The sequence below is a fragment of the Triturus cristatus genome, chromosome 2_1 (assembly GCF_964204655.1).
Source record: "Triturus cristatus chromosome 2_1, aTriCri1.1, whole genome shotgun sequence".
NCBI classification, from domain to species: Eukaryota; Metazoa; Chordata; class Amphibia; order Caudata; family Salamandridae; genus Triturus; species Triturus cristatus.
Genome location: NC_140581.1, coordinates 473,570,349 through 473,586,880, shown reverse-complemented (window position 1 = coordinate 473,586,880; position 16,532 = coordinate 473,570,349). Strand labels below are relative to the sequence as shown.

The 16,532-nt window shown below is 46.0% G+C and overlaps 1 protein-coding gene across 1 annotated transcript in view; it reads left to right on the top strand.

The window, feature by feature from the left end:
- ANKRD31 (ankyrin repeat domain 31) overlaps positions 1 to 16,532 on the top strand; it is an 836,109-nt gene that overhangs the window by 786,471 nt on the left and 33,106 nt on the right. Inside the window, 1 exon segment of the mRNA XM_085640155.1 lies at positions 4,805 to 4,920. Within this exon segment, the coding sequence (XP_085496281.1) occupies positions 4,805 to 4,920 (116 nt within the window).

The window sequence follows — 16,532 nt, the reverse complement described above, 5'->3', positions numbered from 1 at the left end:
AGGGACGAGCTGGAGACGCACCCAGTGCTACATGCTCTGTTCACGCTGGGGACGGCGGGACACCTAGTGAAATAGTTTTATGTTACACTGCAATCAGTATATGTGGGGCCCCTAAGCGGGTTACGTGGGAGTGGGAGAAACTCGGGGGGAGAGAGCTTACAGACGCGGAGTGGCGCGAAGTCCTGCATTACCCTAAGAAGATTTCACGCAACACACGCCTGAAATACATACAATTCAATTCACACATGGCTTATATGACACCACACCGCAGCGCCTCAACGTGACGTATGGGGGAGAAGTTCGCCCGTGTCCTAGATGCATGCACCCAGATGCAGACATTGACCATATGACTTGGGACTGTCACTGTTTGCGTCCTTTCTAGGAGGCTTTGCTCGGTAAACTCAAGGAAGTGCTGGGTAGAGAGTTGACTCCCACAATACTGATGTGTTTGCTAGGTCTTTTTCCCAGACTCCCAAAGCGTAAGGTTGGGAACAGGCTCATAGACCTTGCATTGGGCATGGCTAAACGTAGGCTAGCGATGGAGTGGGAGTCCCCGAGAGGGCCGCAGTTCGAGACCTGGAACAGAGATGTTATCATGTGGGCTGGGGCAGAATGTAGAGCGCTTTGTTGGGAAGAGTCTAAAGGCAGGAGGAAGCACCCAATAGCTGGACAATGGAGGGAGGTGATGGTAGCTTGGGAAGCACCAGAGGATGCTACGTCCGATGCGACTGGCACAGACCCTGGCCTGGGGTCCCTCCCTGGAAGTGTGCAGCGTGCAGACACTAGAGGACCCCAGGAAAACCCTGAGCACTGACCCAACTGGTAGCTTTGTGGGAATCTACTGGGTAGAGACCAGCTGTTCAGGCGTGGTAGCTCTGACATTAGTTGGGATCCACACCCCCATGCTCTTTCACTTTGACAGGTGGCTCACTTGCACTGTGATTCCACCCTATACGTACTGTATTGGATGTGATCTATGTCCCTCCTCTGCACACGGTTTATTTACATCTTTATCTTCCTTCTTATTTTCGGTATTCCTTTTGTTATAAGGATGTTTTTTTTTAAATAATAGAAGTAGCAATTAGGTATATATGACTGTTATGCTTGTATCTTGGATCATCGATGGACATCCCCATGTTTAAGTTATTATGATCAAACTTTGGTGGAACAAGTACTAGGAAATGTAGTCACTGCCTGAAGTTGGTGGCAACATGATGATGCCTTAACTAGATGCGCTCTATTGTATATTTAGTTTGTACAAGGAGTAGCCGGAACCAGTTTTGGTTTCTGCTATTGAATATTTAGCCCTGCACCTCTGAGTTGTGATGTAGCTACCACCTGTCATTTAATCCTATACATGATGTAATGTATGTTATTATATGCATATTGAATATTACAAAATGCCAATAAAAATACTTTAAAATAAATATATTGTTTGGTCTCACCCTCGCGACCACTGTATTTTGTGCTATTTACCTTATTGTAATTGTAGTATCGTTATGTATTTGTGTTGATATCTTCGAGTTGGAGATATACCAATGTGTTAGTGAGTGTTGTGTAAAAAATACAAGTATTTTTATATGAACACTGTGGGTTTATTTTTCATTTAACCTACACTACATAATCAAACTGGTAAAACAAGCTGCTTAACACTCCTTTAAGATCAGCCCGAAGGCTGCTCTCCACAGTTACCACTTTGGGAGCATTCTATGGTTATCAGAGGCCACTAAAATCACCATAAGGGTTGCCTGGACTAGTGCAAGGTGCAATCCTAAATAAGTGTGCACCATATAGTAAGCCAGCCTCCTATGGAAAGTATAAGCCATCTGAAAGTATTCAGTGTGGTCACATCTATTTGTATTTATGGTCAACATACAAATCTGTCAAGCCAGACATGGAATTCATGCATGTGGCAAAGATAAGAGTAATCCCTAGTATTCTAATGGGAAGCGTGATTTGGGTAGCCATGAGATCAATAAATGCGGTTAAGAATAATAATATTAATCCCCTCTGGGAGTTGATTAAATTCCAGTGTAGGATCAAGATAGCCAGCGCCATTACTGTTGTCAAGGTAGTGGGGGGTGCGACCTATTGCGAAACATGTGTCACACATATGTGTGGAAATATCCTTGGATAAGGAAAGTTGATCTATGTTTAGAGTCTTGATATTAATTAGGATGATATCTCTGCCATATAGTCTGCCATTCACAACAATATATGTCCTTTCCTTATCTATAATTTCCTTTAGTGGTTGGAAAGGTGCTCCATGGCTGACCCAGATAAATACTCCTTGAGCATAGGATGAGTAGTACGTACAGTAGATCTCTTCCCTCCAATGCCTCTGTAACACTAGCCCTACTCTTGTTAAGGGTTTATAGGAATGCAATTTGAACCCCCGTGCTCAATTTTATACTCTCAGGTATGCGCCCCACGCTAGTGTCTTGTGAGAGACCTCCTTTATCTAGAACAAAACGTACCAGCACATTATATATCAAGTGGATTCCTATTAGCCCCGTAACTGCTGGGCCATTCCGAGCCCTCCAAACCCCCCCAACCTCCCATTGATGAGCCCTTTTTTGGATAGTTGGGGTAGTTTGTGCTTAGGGCCCCATAACACTTTTTCTACATAAGCTATCCACAATAAATTTTAGTCCTTTTTCCCAATATACTGGGGATTCTAAAGGCACCCAAAGTTTGTGGCTTCCCCTGGAAAATAGGCAAAATCTAGCTAAGTTTTGAGGTTTTAGGGAAAAATAGGGGGAAAAAGTGCTCCGGATAAAAGTGTCTTTCCCTCCTCCCCCTGGACATGGGATCCACAAATAGTTTGCTATGCTAAAGTCACCATCTTCCCAGCTACATGGAACATGCTGAGTTTAATAAAAAAAAACAAGATTTTTAATCACTGTTTTGACATTTTCCCAAAAAGTAGCCAATTTTTCCTAATTTGTGTGCCAACCTTGTGAGAAGGTGGGTTGATATATGCGGTCCACTAATTAAAGTGGGCACCTTGTACCAGGCCACACGACCCTCATGATGTCTGAGGTCAAAGATAACCTTATTTAAAGCTATCCTAGTGGTAGCTATGGAGAGCAGCCTTCAGACTTAATCTTGAAGGAACGTAAAGCAGCTTGTTTTACCAGAATATCATCTCCTAAAAGATTAAATGAAAGAGAACCACACAGTGTTTATATAAAAATATGTATTTATTAATATAACACTCTCTACTAGTCTCTACACAAGACTAGGGCATAAAGCACACAATACTAAATCAATAGAACATTCGTAAGTAGCGAAATACACAGCAGGCTCCACGGGGAGACCGAACCATATACTAACAAAAATGGTATAACAACAACAACTTCAATACACACAGTGCCTAGAGCACGTAGAATTGCTGGGACCCCAAGGAACCACCCAGAGGAGTGACACAGGGAGCCCACGGAGGACAGTTGCAGTGAGGAAACACAGACACGTGCTCCATACAACTCTATGGGAACGTCGCAGTTGGAAAATTACAAGTTAAGGACACTTCTAAGAGGACTTCGGGCAAACCCTTCGGAACTTAAGAGAGTCTAAGGCCAATCCACTAGTGAGTACCAAAGTACCCGTGTTACCTATCCCAAAGGAGCTGGGTGTCTAGGGGTCAAGTGGTGTCGGGAACCTTTGTCGTTTTCAATGGAGAGCTGCAAAGAAGTCCTGCTGCCAGGAGGGCGAAGAATGTCCGGTGGAATCCAAGCCTGGATTCGAGGTGAGAAGAACCTGAAAACAGAGGGGACAGAGTCTAGGTCACTTCAGGTGACCAGGGGCTCAGTAGTCGAATGCCCATGATGTCGAAAGCTTCAGGAGTGAAGACGGGTTGCTTGACTCTGCAGCCACGGGGACCAGGAGATGTCGAGGACGACCAGAGTCCGGAGGTGAGCTGTCCCACGAAGGATGTCGAGAGCTGAGGGGTCGATGTCCGGCTGGAACACCAACAAGCCTTGGCAACTGCAACCCACGAGGTCAAAGGAAACAGGTTACGGTGTGGACAGCCGCGGCCCGTAGATGGAGTTCCGTGGGGCGGTAAGGCGGGGCGGGGGAGGGGCAGGGTGAGGGGTTCTAAAAACCGGAATATGGATAATTGCAGGTAAGTAAACAATTAAACAAATAAAACGAATTTCGTAGCGCGCGCTGCATCGCATTTTGCGATGCAGTGCGCGCTACGAAATTCGTGCACAAGCCTCAATGCATGAAGACATGTTTCTGACCTCCTACACGGCTTTCGGATCTTAATTCCGCTCATCCGACTGCCATCCTAATCAACCCCTAAGTGTTGAAATGAAGAAATACTGAAAACGAGTAGGAAAAAGTGGCCATTTGTGACAACGTTTTCACCTGTAACTTTTTCTCACAATGGCCGATTTACAAAAGCAATAAAACATTTTCACCCACAGAAAAACCAGTCCCTTACAGTAAACATAAAAAAAAACATTGGGAAGGCCAGGAGGCTGACAAATGGCATACCTATCAGCTTTGCCAATGTTTGGGAAGCTGTCTTGCCCTGTACTTAATAATTAGAGAAGGAGGTGCAGTGGCAGAAGCTATCACAAACCATTTTGACTACCCTGTTTTCAGACAGTTGTGTTGCACACCATTTCAAATGGCCCTAGAGTAGGCTTGCTAAGTTCAACATTTTTATCTCTCTGTTTAAAAATGTGGGTTTTGCTGAGAACATTAGAATGTTAAAAATTATTAAAAAAATAATTGTTGGGTAGTAGTTGAGTTGCATTTGTCTTAACATTTATGGAGTTTGTTTACTTTACAGAGAAGGGAATGAAAATGCTGAGCTTGTGCACAACTCGTCACATCTTTGTTCAGAGGATAATGAAACCCAGACTATGACGTGGTTGAGAAGAAGCAACAGAAAAACAAAATCAAGCAGTAAGATAAATTTTCGTTACATGCATGCAAATGCCTTGTGAATAAAAGCAATTACGTTAAGCAATCAAATCTACACATTGTGTTTGGGAAGCTCCAGCATTGCTTGAGCAAGTGTCCAGATCAGATCTTGAAAATGCTTGTTTCTGTTTAAAAAAAAAAGGTTAAATATTATAAACTCTTGTTGATAGTTTATTATCCACAGTGACATACGGGTAGATGTAGCTGGAAAGTAGCTTCCCTCGTTGCTCATTTTCCAGCAGGAGAATCCCCTAGATTCATATTCTGTTGGAATCTTTGCCCACCATTAGGGAGAATGGTAAAAAGGTTACCATAATGATCCCGGTTCTATCGCCCGAATTTCCTGTTGAATGTCTGGTTAAAGTCTTGGCACAAACTACTAGAGAGGTTGGAGGAATGTATTTAGGAACATCAGATAGTGGCAGTTACTCAGTATGGGTTTTGGAGGAGTATTGGCACTGTAGAACTGTGCTTAAATCTTCCCGATTGATTGGCAGGTACACAACTGCAAAATGGGGTGCTCATATTTGGCCTTCATGGACCTGTCAAGCACCTTTGATTATGTATTACTTAGTAAGCGGTTGCCCTTAACGGAAAACATGGGGATGGATGTGAACATCCTAAACTAGCAATATAGAATAAACAGGTAGTGTTCTAATACGTTCCATATAGCCAGGGGCATGAGGCAGAGATGTGTCCTTGCACCCTTCCTCTTCCTTACTTATATTAACAGCTTACATAGGGTGCTGGTGGACATGCCTCAGACTGGGTATTGCCCTATCCCAGCCCGACTGTGCATTGACGATGTGGTTCTAATGGCTCACACTCAGAAAGTTTACTCAATACACCTCTGTTGTATATGGGAGATATGTACTTTCATTTGCCATGTGTCGGAGGCTGGCTTAGTATATGGTGCTCACTTATGTAAGTTTAGCACCCTGCACTAATCCAGACAACAATTATGGTGATTTCAGTGGTCTTAGAAAACCTTAGAAAACTCTTTAAGTGCTAGCTGTGGAGAGCAGCCTTCAGGCTTAGTCCCGAAGGAGTGTAAAGCAGCTTGTTTTACCTGTACTTAATCTTATGGTGTAGGTCAAGTGAAAAAGAACCACACAGTGTAGTTATAAAAATATGTATTTATTATGAACACCTTGATCTTCGTACCGCACTCTTTTCTTCTTATTCACCATCCCTGATATGTTATTCATTAACCTTCAACCTAATTTCCTCATTACTCACCTTTTCTTCCTCATTTCTCTGTTCTCTTAAACATTCATCTAGCCAGTCGTTGTCCCTCACTCCTCATTCCTCACCCTTCACCCCTTTCCCTTATTCATCATCTCTCACTCGCAACTTTTTCATTTATCACCGATTAATTACTTCCTCACTACTTATGTTTCTCTCCATATGCCACAACATTCATACCTCATGTAAAATACCTCATTTTGAATCTCTTACATCTTACGCTGCACTTAACACACACTGCTCATTCTTAATTTTGTCCCTCCTCGTCCTTTACTCTTTATTTTACCCCATCTTTCTTCCCTCTATCCTTATCCTTCACCCATCAGTCCTTAGCTCTCACTTCTGATTTCAAACCCCTCACTTCTTAATCTTCTCCCCCATTCCTTACTTTCATGGTTAACTCATGTCTCACCTTATTTCTTATCCATTTGCACTCACCCCTAATGTTTCACTCCTTATACCTCATCTCTCACAACCTTTTATTCCTTGTGTATCCCCTACTTCACTTGTAATTTCTCACCCCTCAGCCCTTCTCTTCTTCTTCTTCACTCCTCTTTTCTTACTTCTCTTCTATCATACTTAATCTCCCACTTCTGCTTCCTCCACTACTCTCACACATTATCCCTCATCATCCATCAGCCATACTCCAATCCCATACATACGTAATCTCTCACCTTTCACCCCTAATCATAAAATATTAATAATAACCCTATATTTGTAAAGCGTAAACTAATCACCCGTAAGGGTCTAAGGCGCTGGGGGCCGTTGGGGAGATTAAGTGAGCTATTGCCCAGAGTCACATGATGCTGATCTGCCTCTGGCACTGGGGATCGAATCATGAGCCCCACACTTTGGGGTTAGCCGTCCTGGCTGCTGCGCCACACCACTTCCACCTCTCTCATTTCTTCACATCTCTTACTCTGCATCACTCAATCTATTTTTTATGTTTCATACCTCACCCCTTATTCCTTAGTTGTCCCTACACACCCTCAGCCCTTATTTCCTCTCTGTATCTCCCACTCTTTTCACATCACTCTTCAGCACTTTAAAAAAAGAAAAAGTGGGAGTTTTATATAGCGTGAACTAGACCCGAGAAATCAGGTATCAGAGCGCTTTACATGAGCAACAGTTTTGTTAAAGATGGACACATCTATTTTTGTTAGGCACAGGGAGATTAAGTGATTTGGCCAGAATCACAGGATGGGGAGCGTCGGGTTCGAGTCTCGGCAACGGTTCCCCAGCTCCGAAATCGACTGCTCAAGCCGTAAGGCTACATCCTCTCCACTTATTTGTCACACTTCACTCCTGACCTCTCAATATTTCTCATCCCTCACTGCTCATACCGCTCACTCGCATTCTCCTCACCATTCAATCCTCATCCCGTATTCCTCTCTATTCATACCTCACTACTTCACCCACTTTCTTCATTCCGCACCTTTCACCCCTGATCTCCTACTCTACATCCCTCATCCATCACTGCCACTCCTCCTCACCCTAACAGTGGCAAAGGAACTGGATGATTGATGATTCCCTAAACTGTCTACCTTAACCCACACCCCTAATTCCAGATGTTTCTCCTTGTTCTTCACTCCTACCCCTCATTTCTCATTGTCACTTCTCATTCCTCATCCCTCACCCTTCACTTTTCATCTTTCCTTCCTCATCCTTTAGCCATCATGCTGACTTCTCATCTATCATGCCTCATTCCTTGTCCCTCATTCTTCACATTTTTCATTGCTCAGTAGTCAACGCATAACCCTCATCCTTCACCACGCATTCCTCACTGCTCTATTTACCTCTCTTCGCTCACTCCTTGTCCTACACTTCTCCTCTCTTGCTGTTTATCCTTCGCTCCTCGCTCATTACCCCTTGACCAGCAATAGCCTTTCAGTCTTAATCACTCACTCCCCATGCCTCACTCTATAATTCTCACACTGTTTTTACTCTTCAGGCTTCATTCCTCAGTCTTCATTCAAATATGTATATGTGTGTATATGTGTCTACTTTTTAACTTTTTCAGGGGAACCCTCCTTTTTTATTCCTTACTTCCATTTATCTGTACCCACTTTTTAAACACTAAAATTACCCATAACTCACTTTACCTCTATCCAGACCCTAAGATGATCCTTAGCCCCCTTTGCCTCTACCCACACCTAGAAAAATTATGTTATAAAATGTGTACCTGCTCAGTAAAGTACTGTGTGGTAAAGATAGAAAACTTGTTTGGTACTTACATGTGTGATAAACACATGCATGGCAATGGATACATGGTAAAATCTGTTTCCTTGCATCTTCAGTTAAGTGTGTATTATATTAATTGTAGTTGATTCATTATAGTAGATAATATCCTTTCAGACTATGTGATATTAATTTCAATATGTGGCATTAATTTTAAAGCAAATCAACAAAGATTCAGTGCACACAATATTCATTTAAGCGTGGGTCATCTTTATTTAAACATGTTTTGTGTTAATTTCAATATTTGTTTTATTCATTTCAATGCATGCCACATTTACCTCATATAGTTTCCTATATATATAAAAATGTGTCATATTCATGTTTAATGAATGTCAAATTCATTTTGGTCAGAGCCATATTAATTTCAACAGGAGTCAAATTCATCTCCAAGTGGTTCATATTCAATTTAACATGTCATATTACTCTGAACGTATGTCACATTCATTTAAATAGATTCCATAATCACATTAACACTGGCCATATTTATTTACACATGGGTAATATCCATTTCAACATTTTGGTTTTGGTACCAGGAATATTCATTGTGCCTTGATTCATATTTGTTTTTGTATACATTCAGTCTGGTGTGAGCCATATTCATTTTGAGGCACAGTATGCATTTCAGGAGGTGTCCTCTATGGGGAGCTGTAATTTTGACATGAATGGCTTCTTATAAACAACCAAACGGGAAATATCTGCATTTGAGATTGTTGCTGCAGTCGTGGCTGGGTAACTTTGAATGAGCAAGCCATAACAAATTAAACAAATGTTGAGTGTTGGCACTCTCTCTCTAGAAGAGTATTTAAGTGTCTTGTAAAAATGGAACAGTATTTTCCATAGGAGCATTTCAGTTTATTATACCATGTAAAAATTCTTTAGACTGGCTTTCCTTTTACATGTGGCCTGTTTTATAGTGTATGGAAAGTAGGTTGATTAAGCACCTTAAAGTGTTTTCACAGCAGTGAGTTCCACTAGCAAACACCATTACCGCAATGGTTTGAGAGTGAGAATACTGTGTTGTAAACAATAGCTATGTTTCATAAACTGATAAACCTAGATTTTGAAATATCGCTTTTATCTGTTAAATTTATTAGATATAGATATAACTATTGATAAATATTTAGACACAAGTAACAGGTTTGAATAAGGCAATACTTCTCTAAAAATAAAAATAATGTAGGCATATTTTAAGCCAAAAGGATTATCCTTAAAATTTTCAAGGGATTACCCCAATCAAGTCTTAAATAATTTAGTTCCGAAAGAACTCTTTTGAACATAGCTCTTTTTCAGGTTAGAAGGGCCAGGGCCATTTATGTATCATCGAATGTTTTTGATGTTTATATGCAACTAGATAGCTGCTTCATTCACTCGTGCTTTGTACATCTGAAAAGTTTATGCCCACATTTCAAATTTCATCAGCTGCCACTGATTATGGACATTTAGTACAAGGGGAGTGGTGTGAGCCATCAGCGTGCATGATTGATTACTACACTTGCATGGTCTGTAACACATAAAAATGCTGTAAATGTGCTCATGATGATGGAGGATAGCTGAAATGATTAATATGGACTTGAAATACACATGCATTATGTAACAGAGTTTAGGTGCATTTCTCCTAGATATTGGGGCTAATGTATAGGCAGGAGTTTTTCTCCTGTGGTCAAGGATGCCTATTCAGGGCTGTTTTGAAAATTTAATAATATTAGCATATTAATGAAGTATATCCACATAAAAACAGAAACCTTGAACATTTAAAATTGCTCTGCCAATGTGAAGGAATTTGAAATTGATAGCTAGAAATGAAGTTGGTATCCTTGGCTTGATTCGTCGAGCAACGCAGATACAGCAGGGGGAATCTAATATGAATGATTGGTGGCCTCAATTGAAGCACTGGTATGTCCTATCTAAACTAGAGCATGAATTAGGAGCAAAACAACAATGATGTCCCAGAATCTAGCATATCGCTCTATGTTTAAAATCAAACATTTCTATTAAAAGTAAACACATTTTTGTGTTTGTGAATCGAAATTTGCCTAGCAGGGTAACGGTAAGTTTCAATTCTATTAAGGACACGGAGGCGAGGATTATGCTTTTCCTTTCTCCGCTTTATTATTATGTAAAACTCACAGCAGCCAGAAAAGCAGAACAAGAGTGAACTTATAACCAGAAATAGGAAAAAACATCCTTTGGTCACCAGAAAACAACTCGAAAAGTTCATTGCGTAAAACATCAACTCCCATCAGTCCGAGGGATAACCCAGCGTCCAAGTCCTTTCACGCTGTCCATGACCCTTAGAAAGCTCCTCCATTCCGTGAAGCCCTCCTCTTTCTTCGCGCAATTCACGCCTGGACATCACTGATCTTGCTTAGCTCCATCATTCCCTGCATGTAAAGAAACACGAGACTTTACTACTGGTTACGCGGCCCAGCCGGCAACACAACAACCCATAACAAGGTCACAAAGCGGCAAATCAACAGCTGAGTGAAAACTGGAAACTGGATTACTTACAGCAGAACGGGGGGGTTCGCACCATCGTGCAACGGGAGGGATAATCCTCGCCTCCGTGTCCTTAATAGAATTGAAACTTACCGTTACCCTGCTAGGCAAATTTCGATTCTATGGCAGGACCGGAGGCTCCGATTATGCTAGTTCAAAGCTTACTTACCACCAACTGAGCCACATCTACCACCGGTTTAAAATAAAACCTCTTGAAGGTGGAATCGGAAGACCAATCTGCCGCTCGCATAAGATCCTCCAAGCGAGCTCCCAAAGAAAACGCCTTAGACGCCATCGCGCCCCTGGCCGAATGCGCTCCAAACTGCTTAGTATCAATACCCGCCTCTTGCATGACCCACCGCACCCACCTGGCTATCGTGGGCGAGGAGACAGCTTTGTGCGGTTTTCTCAAGGCAATAAGAAGTTGCCTTTCGCCCGGAGGGCGTAATTCAAGAGTCATGTCCTCATACGTCTTTAGACAATTTACCACACACAGTTTGGGCGCATCCGTAAAAGCCGGATAAGAGATAGTCCTTGAATCCGATTTGGTACGTCGACCCAACGTAAAAGTAACCCCTTCCGGGGAGAAGGTTCGTGCCGTAACGTCCAACGCCCGGACGTCAGAAACCCGGCGACAGGAAACTAGGCATAACAACATGGCTAGCTTACCGGAGAGTTCCTTCAAGGAAAGATACTTATTCCGCTGCCAGGATAAGAAAAGATTCAAGACCAAATTGACGTCCCAGAGGACCGAGTAGCGCGGTTCCGGGGGAAGAGACAGACGGATACCCCGCAAGAGGCGACAAACAAACGGGTGCTCCCCGATCGGGGCTCCGTCTACCGGATAATGAGCTGCAGAAATCGCCGAGCGAACCGCGTTAATAGAGCGGTAAGCCAGACCCTCCGTGGCCAATTTAGCCAGAAAATTCAACAGGGGAACGACGCCTGCGACCATGGGATCAAGACCCCGTCGAAGACACCAACGCATCCACTTAGTCCATGCAGACCGATAGCGTTTAGAAGTACTGTCGGCCCAGGCCCTTGACAAGAGACCTTGAGCCGATCCCGAAAGGCCTGGGAGCGACCAGCGTCTCCTGAAAGCCTCCATGCCATGAGGCGGAGAGATCCTTGGCGAATGAGGTGGTGCTGCTCCCCTTGCGGATTCAGAAGAAGATGAGGAAGCGGGGGGAGTAGGATTGGAGAATCCCAAGAAAGTTCCAGAAGAACTGGAAACCAAACTTGAGACCTCCAACAAGGCGTCACCACCACTAAATCCGCTTCCAGGAGCCGGACCCGGGTTGCCGTTCGTATCACCATCGAAAACGGTGGGAAGGCATAACCGTTCTCGTGGCTCCAGTCCTGGAGAAACGCGTCCGTGGCCTCCGCTAGCGGATCGGGCCTCCAACTGAAGAAGCGTGGGAGCTGGTGGTCGAGGCGGGATGCAAAAAGATCCACCGAAAACGGGCCCCAGAGGCCGTTCAACCACTGAAAGACCAGGACATCCAGCTGTCATAGGCTGGAGTCCCTCAGATGCCTGGAATGCCAATCTGCCACCTGGTTGGCCTGGCCCGGCAGGTACTCCGCCGTCACCGAAATTTGGTGTGCCAAGCAATACTCCCAAAATTCCTTCGCGAGATGCGCCAAGGTCCGGGACCGGGGACCTCCCAGTCGGTTGACATAACGGACCGCTGAAACGTTGTCCATCTTCAAAAGCACACACGCGGTCGCTTGGCGCTTGGTCCAACAACGGACAGCGAACGAACCCGCCAAAAGCTCCAAAGCGTTGATATGCAACTTCTGCTCCTCTGACGACCAGACGCCGCCTGTAGAAAAATCTCCGCACCGGGCACCCCATCCTGACCTGCTTGCGTCCGATTCTATGACCAAATCCGGTGCCGAGCCGAAGATTGCACGGCCGTTCCAGGCCTCCATGTGTGTCAACCACCATGACATTTCCTCTTTGGCCTCCTCCGACAGGGGGACTGCCTGGTCGTATGAAAGCCCCCTTCTGAGATGATGCGCCTTCAGGCGCTGCAATGCTCGGTAATGAAGGGGTCCCGGAAAGATTGCCTGGATGGAGGAGGAAAGAAGTCCTACTACCCGGGCAATCTGACGGAGAGAGGTTTGGGGTCTGGAGATGGTCTGCCGCAAAGTATGGCGGATTTTGGCCATCTTGCGAGATGGGAGGCTCAAGGAGGCCTGGACGGAATCCACGACGAAACCGAGAAAGACCAGACTGCGCGTTGGTGTTAGGACCGACTTCGTCCCATTGATGACAAACCCCAGGCTCTCCAAGAGGGAAACTGTCTGCTGCAATTGAGCCGTCAGCCTCAGGGGGCACTGCGCCATGAGAAGGATGTCGTCTAAGTATACAATCATCCTGATTCCTTGCCCCCTCAAAAACTCTATCACAGGATGAAGCACCTTTGTGAAGCACCAAGGTGCGGAAGAAAGCCCGAACGGAAGGGCAGTGAACTCGTACACCTGGCCCCGCCAGAGAAACTGGAGAAATCTGCGATGGGGAGGATGGACCGGAACTACCAGATACGCATCTTTGAGGTCTAGCCTCACCATCCAATCGTGCGGCAGGAGTACATCTCTAAGAAGGTGGATCCCTTCCATTTTGAAATGCCGGTAGACCAACCACCCGTTGAACTCCTTGAGGTTGATCACCGGACGCCGCCCCCCATCGGTCTTCTCGACCAAAAAAATATTGCTGAGGAAACCGTGTGGGTGCAGAGCTGATCGACAGATGGCTCCCTTCCCGAGCAGGGCGGATACCTCCTCGTCGATCAGCTGCGCATCGGGGGCGGAAAAAACAATGGGACGTGGAAATTCCGTCTGAACAGGCAAGTCGTAAAATTCTACGTGAAATCACTTTACAGTCTGCAAGACCCAAGCATCCGCCGTAAGCTGCGCCCAAGCGTCCTGAAAGGCCGCCAAACGGCCCCCTATACGCACGTGCTCCGCTTGCATGACACTCACCGCTTGATTGGCCTCCGCCGGAATTGTTCTTAAAGCCACCACGGCCCCGGAAGCGTTGACCTCTGGTAGGGTAGAAGTTGTTGTAGTTGGCCGAGGAGTTGTACTGCCCTCGCCCGGAGCCTTGTCCCCTGTTACTAGTCTGCTGACCGCCACGGCCGGTCGCGCGGCCCCTCCCGCGACTGGCCCCTTGGGAAAAACGAGTTTGGAAAACTCTTTTAATGTTGGATTGGGCCTTATCTAAGGAGGTGAAAGTGGCCACGAATTTTCCCAATTCTTTCACAAAGGGATCCCCAAAGAGGCCCCCTTGAGCCACCGCGCCTGCCTCGGAAGATGCCAAATCGCCCAGTTTTGGGTCGAGTTTGATCAGTAATGAACGGCGGCGTTCCGTTGAGAGGGCGCAATTTGCATTTCCCATAAAGATTATCGCCCTTTGCGCCCAGTTGGAAAGCACCTCGGGGGAAATAGTAGAGCCCGTGACTTTTGCCTCCTCCGCCATATCAAGAATCTTGGTCATAGGACCTATGGCATCCAGAAGCTTATCCTGGCACGATCGCCAGGATCGGTCTATACCCTTGCGGGGGTCCTTCACATATTTAGCTAGAAAGGTAGCCATCTTCGAGTCTAACTCTGGCGTAAGGGCTACCTTCCCCTCCAAAGTGGGGCGCGGACACTCCGCTCTTAGACATCCCCGTGCTTCCTTCTCTAGGGGCTTGCGGAGGCGTCCCGCCACGAACTTGGCCACCTTGTCCCCCGGAGCCCAGGCTGCGGAGCGCGGATGCATGATCTCATCCGGATCCAGCATACCTGTATCATCCTGGGGCAATGCGCCCTTGGAACTGGCCGGACGCCAAGAACGCGAAGATCCCTCCTCATCATCGGTATCCGCCGGGGAACCCCCAGTCTGGGATGGCGAGGGGGGGGCGGTGGGAACTGCGGGCACCGGCGGTGGAGGAGGCGCCGAAGGTGGTGGACTGGATTTAGCCAAGAAAGCCTGCCTCAAGCGTTCAAAGGCGTCCTTGTCCACTCCCTGCGACTCCTCCATGGGGCCCTCCCTACATACTTTCTTGGGGAACGGCCCAACCTCCTCAGGTAAAGGACCTGGTACGGGAGAAGGATCCCCCCGATAGGCCTGCGCCAACCTAGCGCATTCCGCTACTATGCGGTTAGACAGGCGGTCTTCCATTGGGGCTACCACCTCACTAACACACCTAAAGATAGAACTATCTACCGCTTCATAGAAATCGTCGTCCAGAGGTAAGTACTGCGTCCCCTCTTCCTCCTCATAATAGTTCCCTTGCTCCATACTGCTTCCAGATACTTTAAGGCAATGCCGTAACCTCAGAAGCTGGGAACCTCGTAACAGGTAAGCAACAGTGCAGGCTGGGACCAACAGACAAGTGTTTAGCAGGGCAGACGTGTACTGGCAGCGCCAGGACGAATTTGGGCAGATCGCAGGAACTGCAAGGGTTTAAGCGCGGCCTAGCCGCTGTGGGTGGCACACACACCCCAAGCGCGCCGGCCCTCAGCACCTGACAAGGCCACACCGCCACCCAGCGCGCTGACAACCAAAAGTGCCAAAACTTGCCCTCAGGCGATAACGGGGCTCGGAGACCTCCGCTTATAAATACAGACCCTCGCGGGCGTATAATGAGGAAAATTCGGGACAATACGGACCCCGAAGGGCGTCTTGGTGAGGCGGCAGGGGGACAGGCTCCGGCGGACTCGGTTCTCTCGCAGCGGCTCCCTTTGAAGAGGCAGCCGCGCTGAGAGCAACGAGACGCACGGGCTCCCCCTAGCGGCCAGCAAAGGCCGCCGCAGGTGGGACGGCCGCGAAAGGAGCGAAAAGAAACGCTCCCGCGGCCGTAAAGGGACTCTGTGGAAGGAAAAACCACTTCAATAATCTAAACACACAAGCGAGCCCCTAATTTATAACCACCAAAGCGTCAAAGCATTCAAAAACATACAAATCCCCAGAGAAACAAGTAAGGGACTTAACTGGCTGCCCAGCAGCGAAGAAAGAGGAGGGCTTCACGGAATGGAGGAGCTTTCTAAGGGTCATGGACAGCGTGAAAGGACTTGGACGCTGGGTTATCCCTCGGACTGATGGGAGTTGATGTTTTACGCAATGAACTTTTCGAGTTGTTTTCTGGTGACCAAAGGATGTTTTTTCCTATTTCTGGTTATAAGTTCACTCTTGTTCTGCTTTTCTGGCTGCTGTGAGTTTTACATAATAATAAAGCGGAGAAAGGAAAAGCATAATCGGAGCCTCCGGTCCTGCCATAGAATTCTCACATTTTCATAATTTGTTTATTTGTTTGATGTATATTTGTTTTGAGGTTCAGATCATAGAAAATGATTAGACAAGGGTTCCTGGCTTCCAGTAGTGACTGAGTGGAGGTCAACAGAAGTCAAAAGGTTAAGAACTGCTCATATAAGGTGTTGTTAGATAAATCTGTTCTTGAATTTTTCATCCAGTCAGCTATGAGCAGTGTTAGAAATGGGGGTCTCTAGTTGGCAAAAGTAGGTACCTTTGTCCAAGGTGGTACCCTTCTTCCTAGACAGGGTAAGGTGGATACACTTCTAAAATAACCCCTGCTCACCCCTTGATAGCTTGGCACGAGCAGACAGTC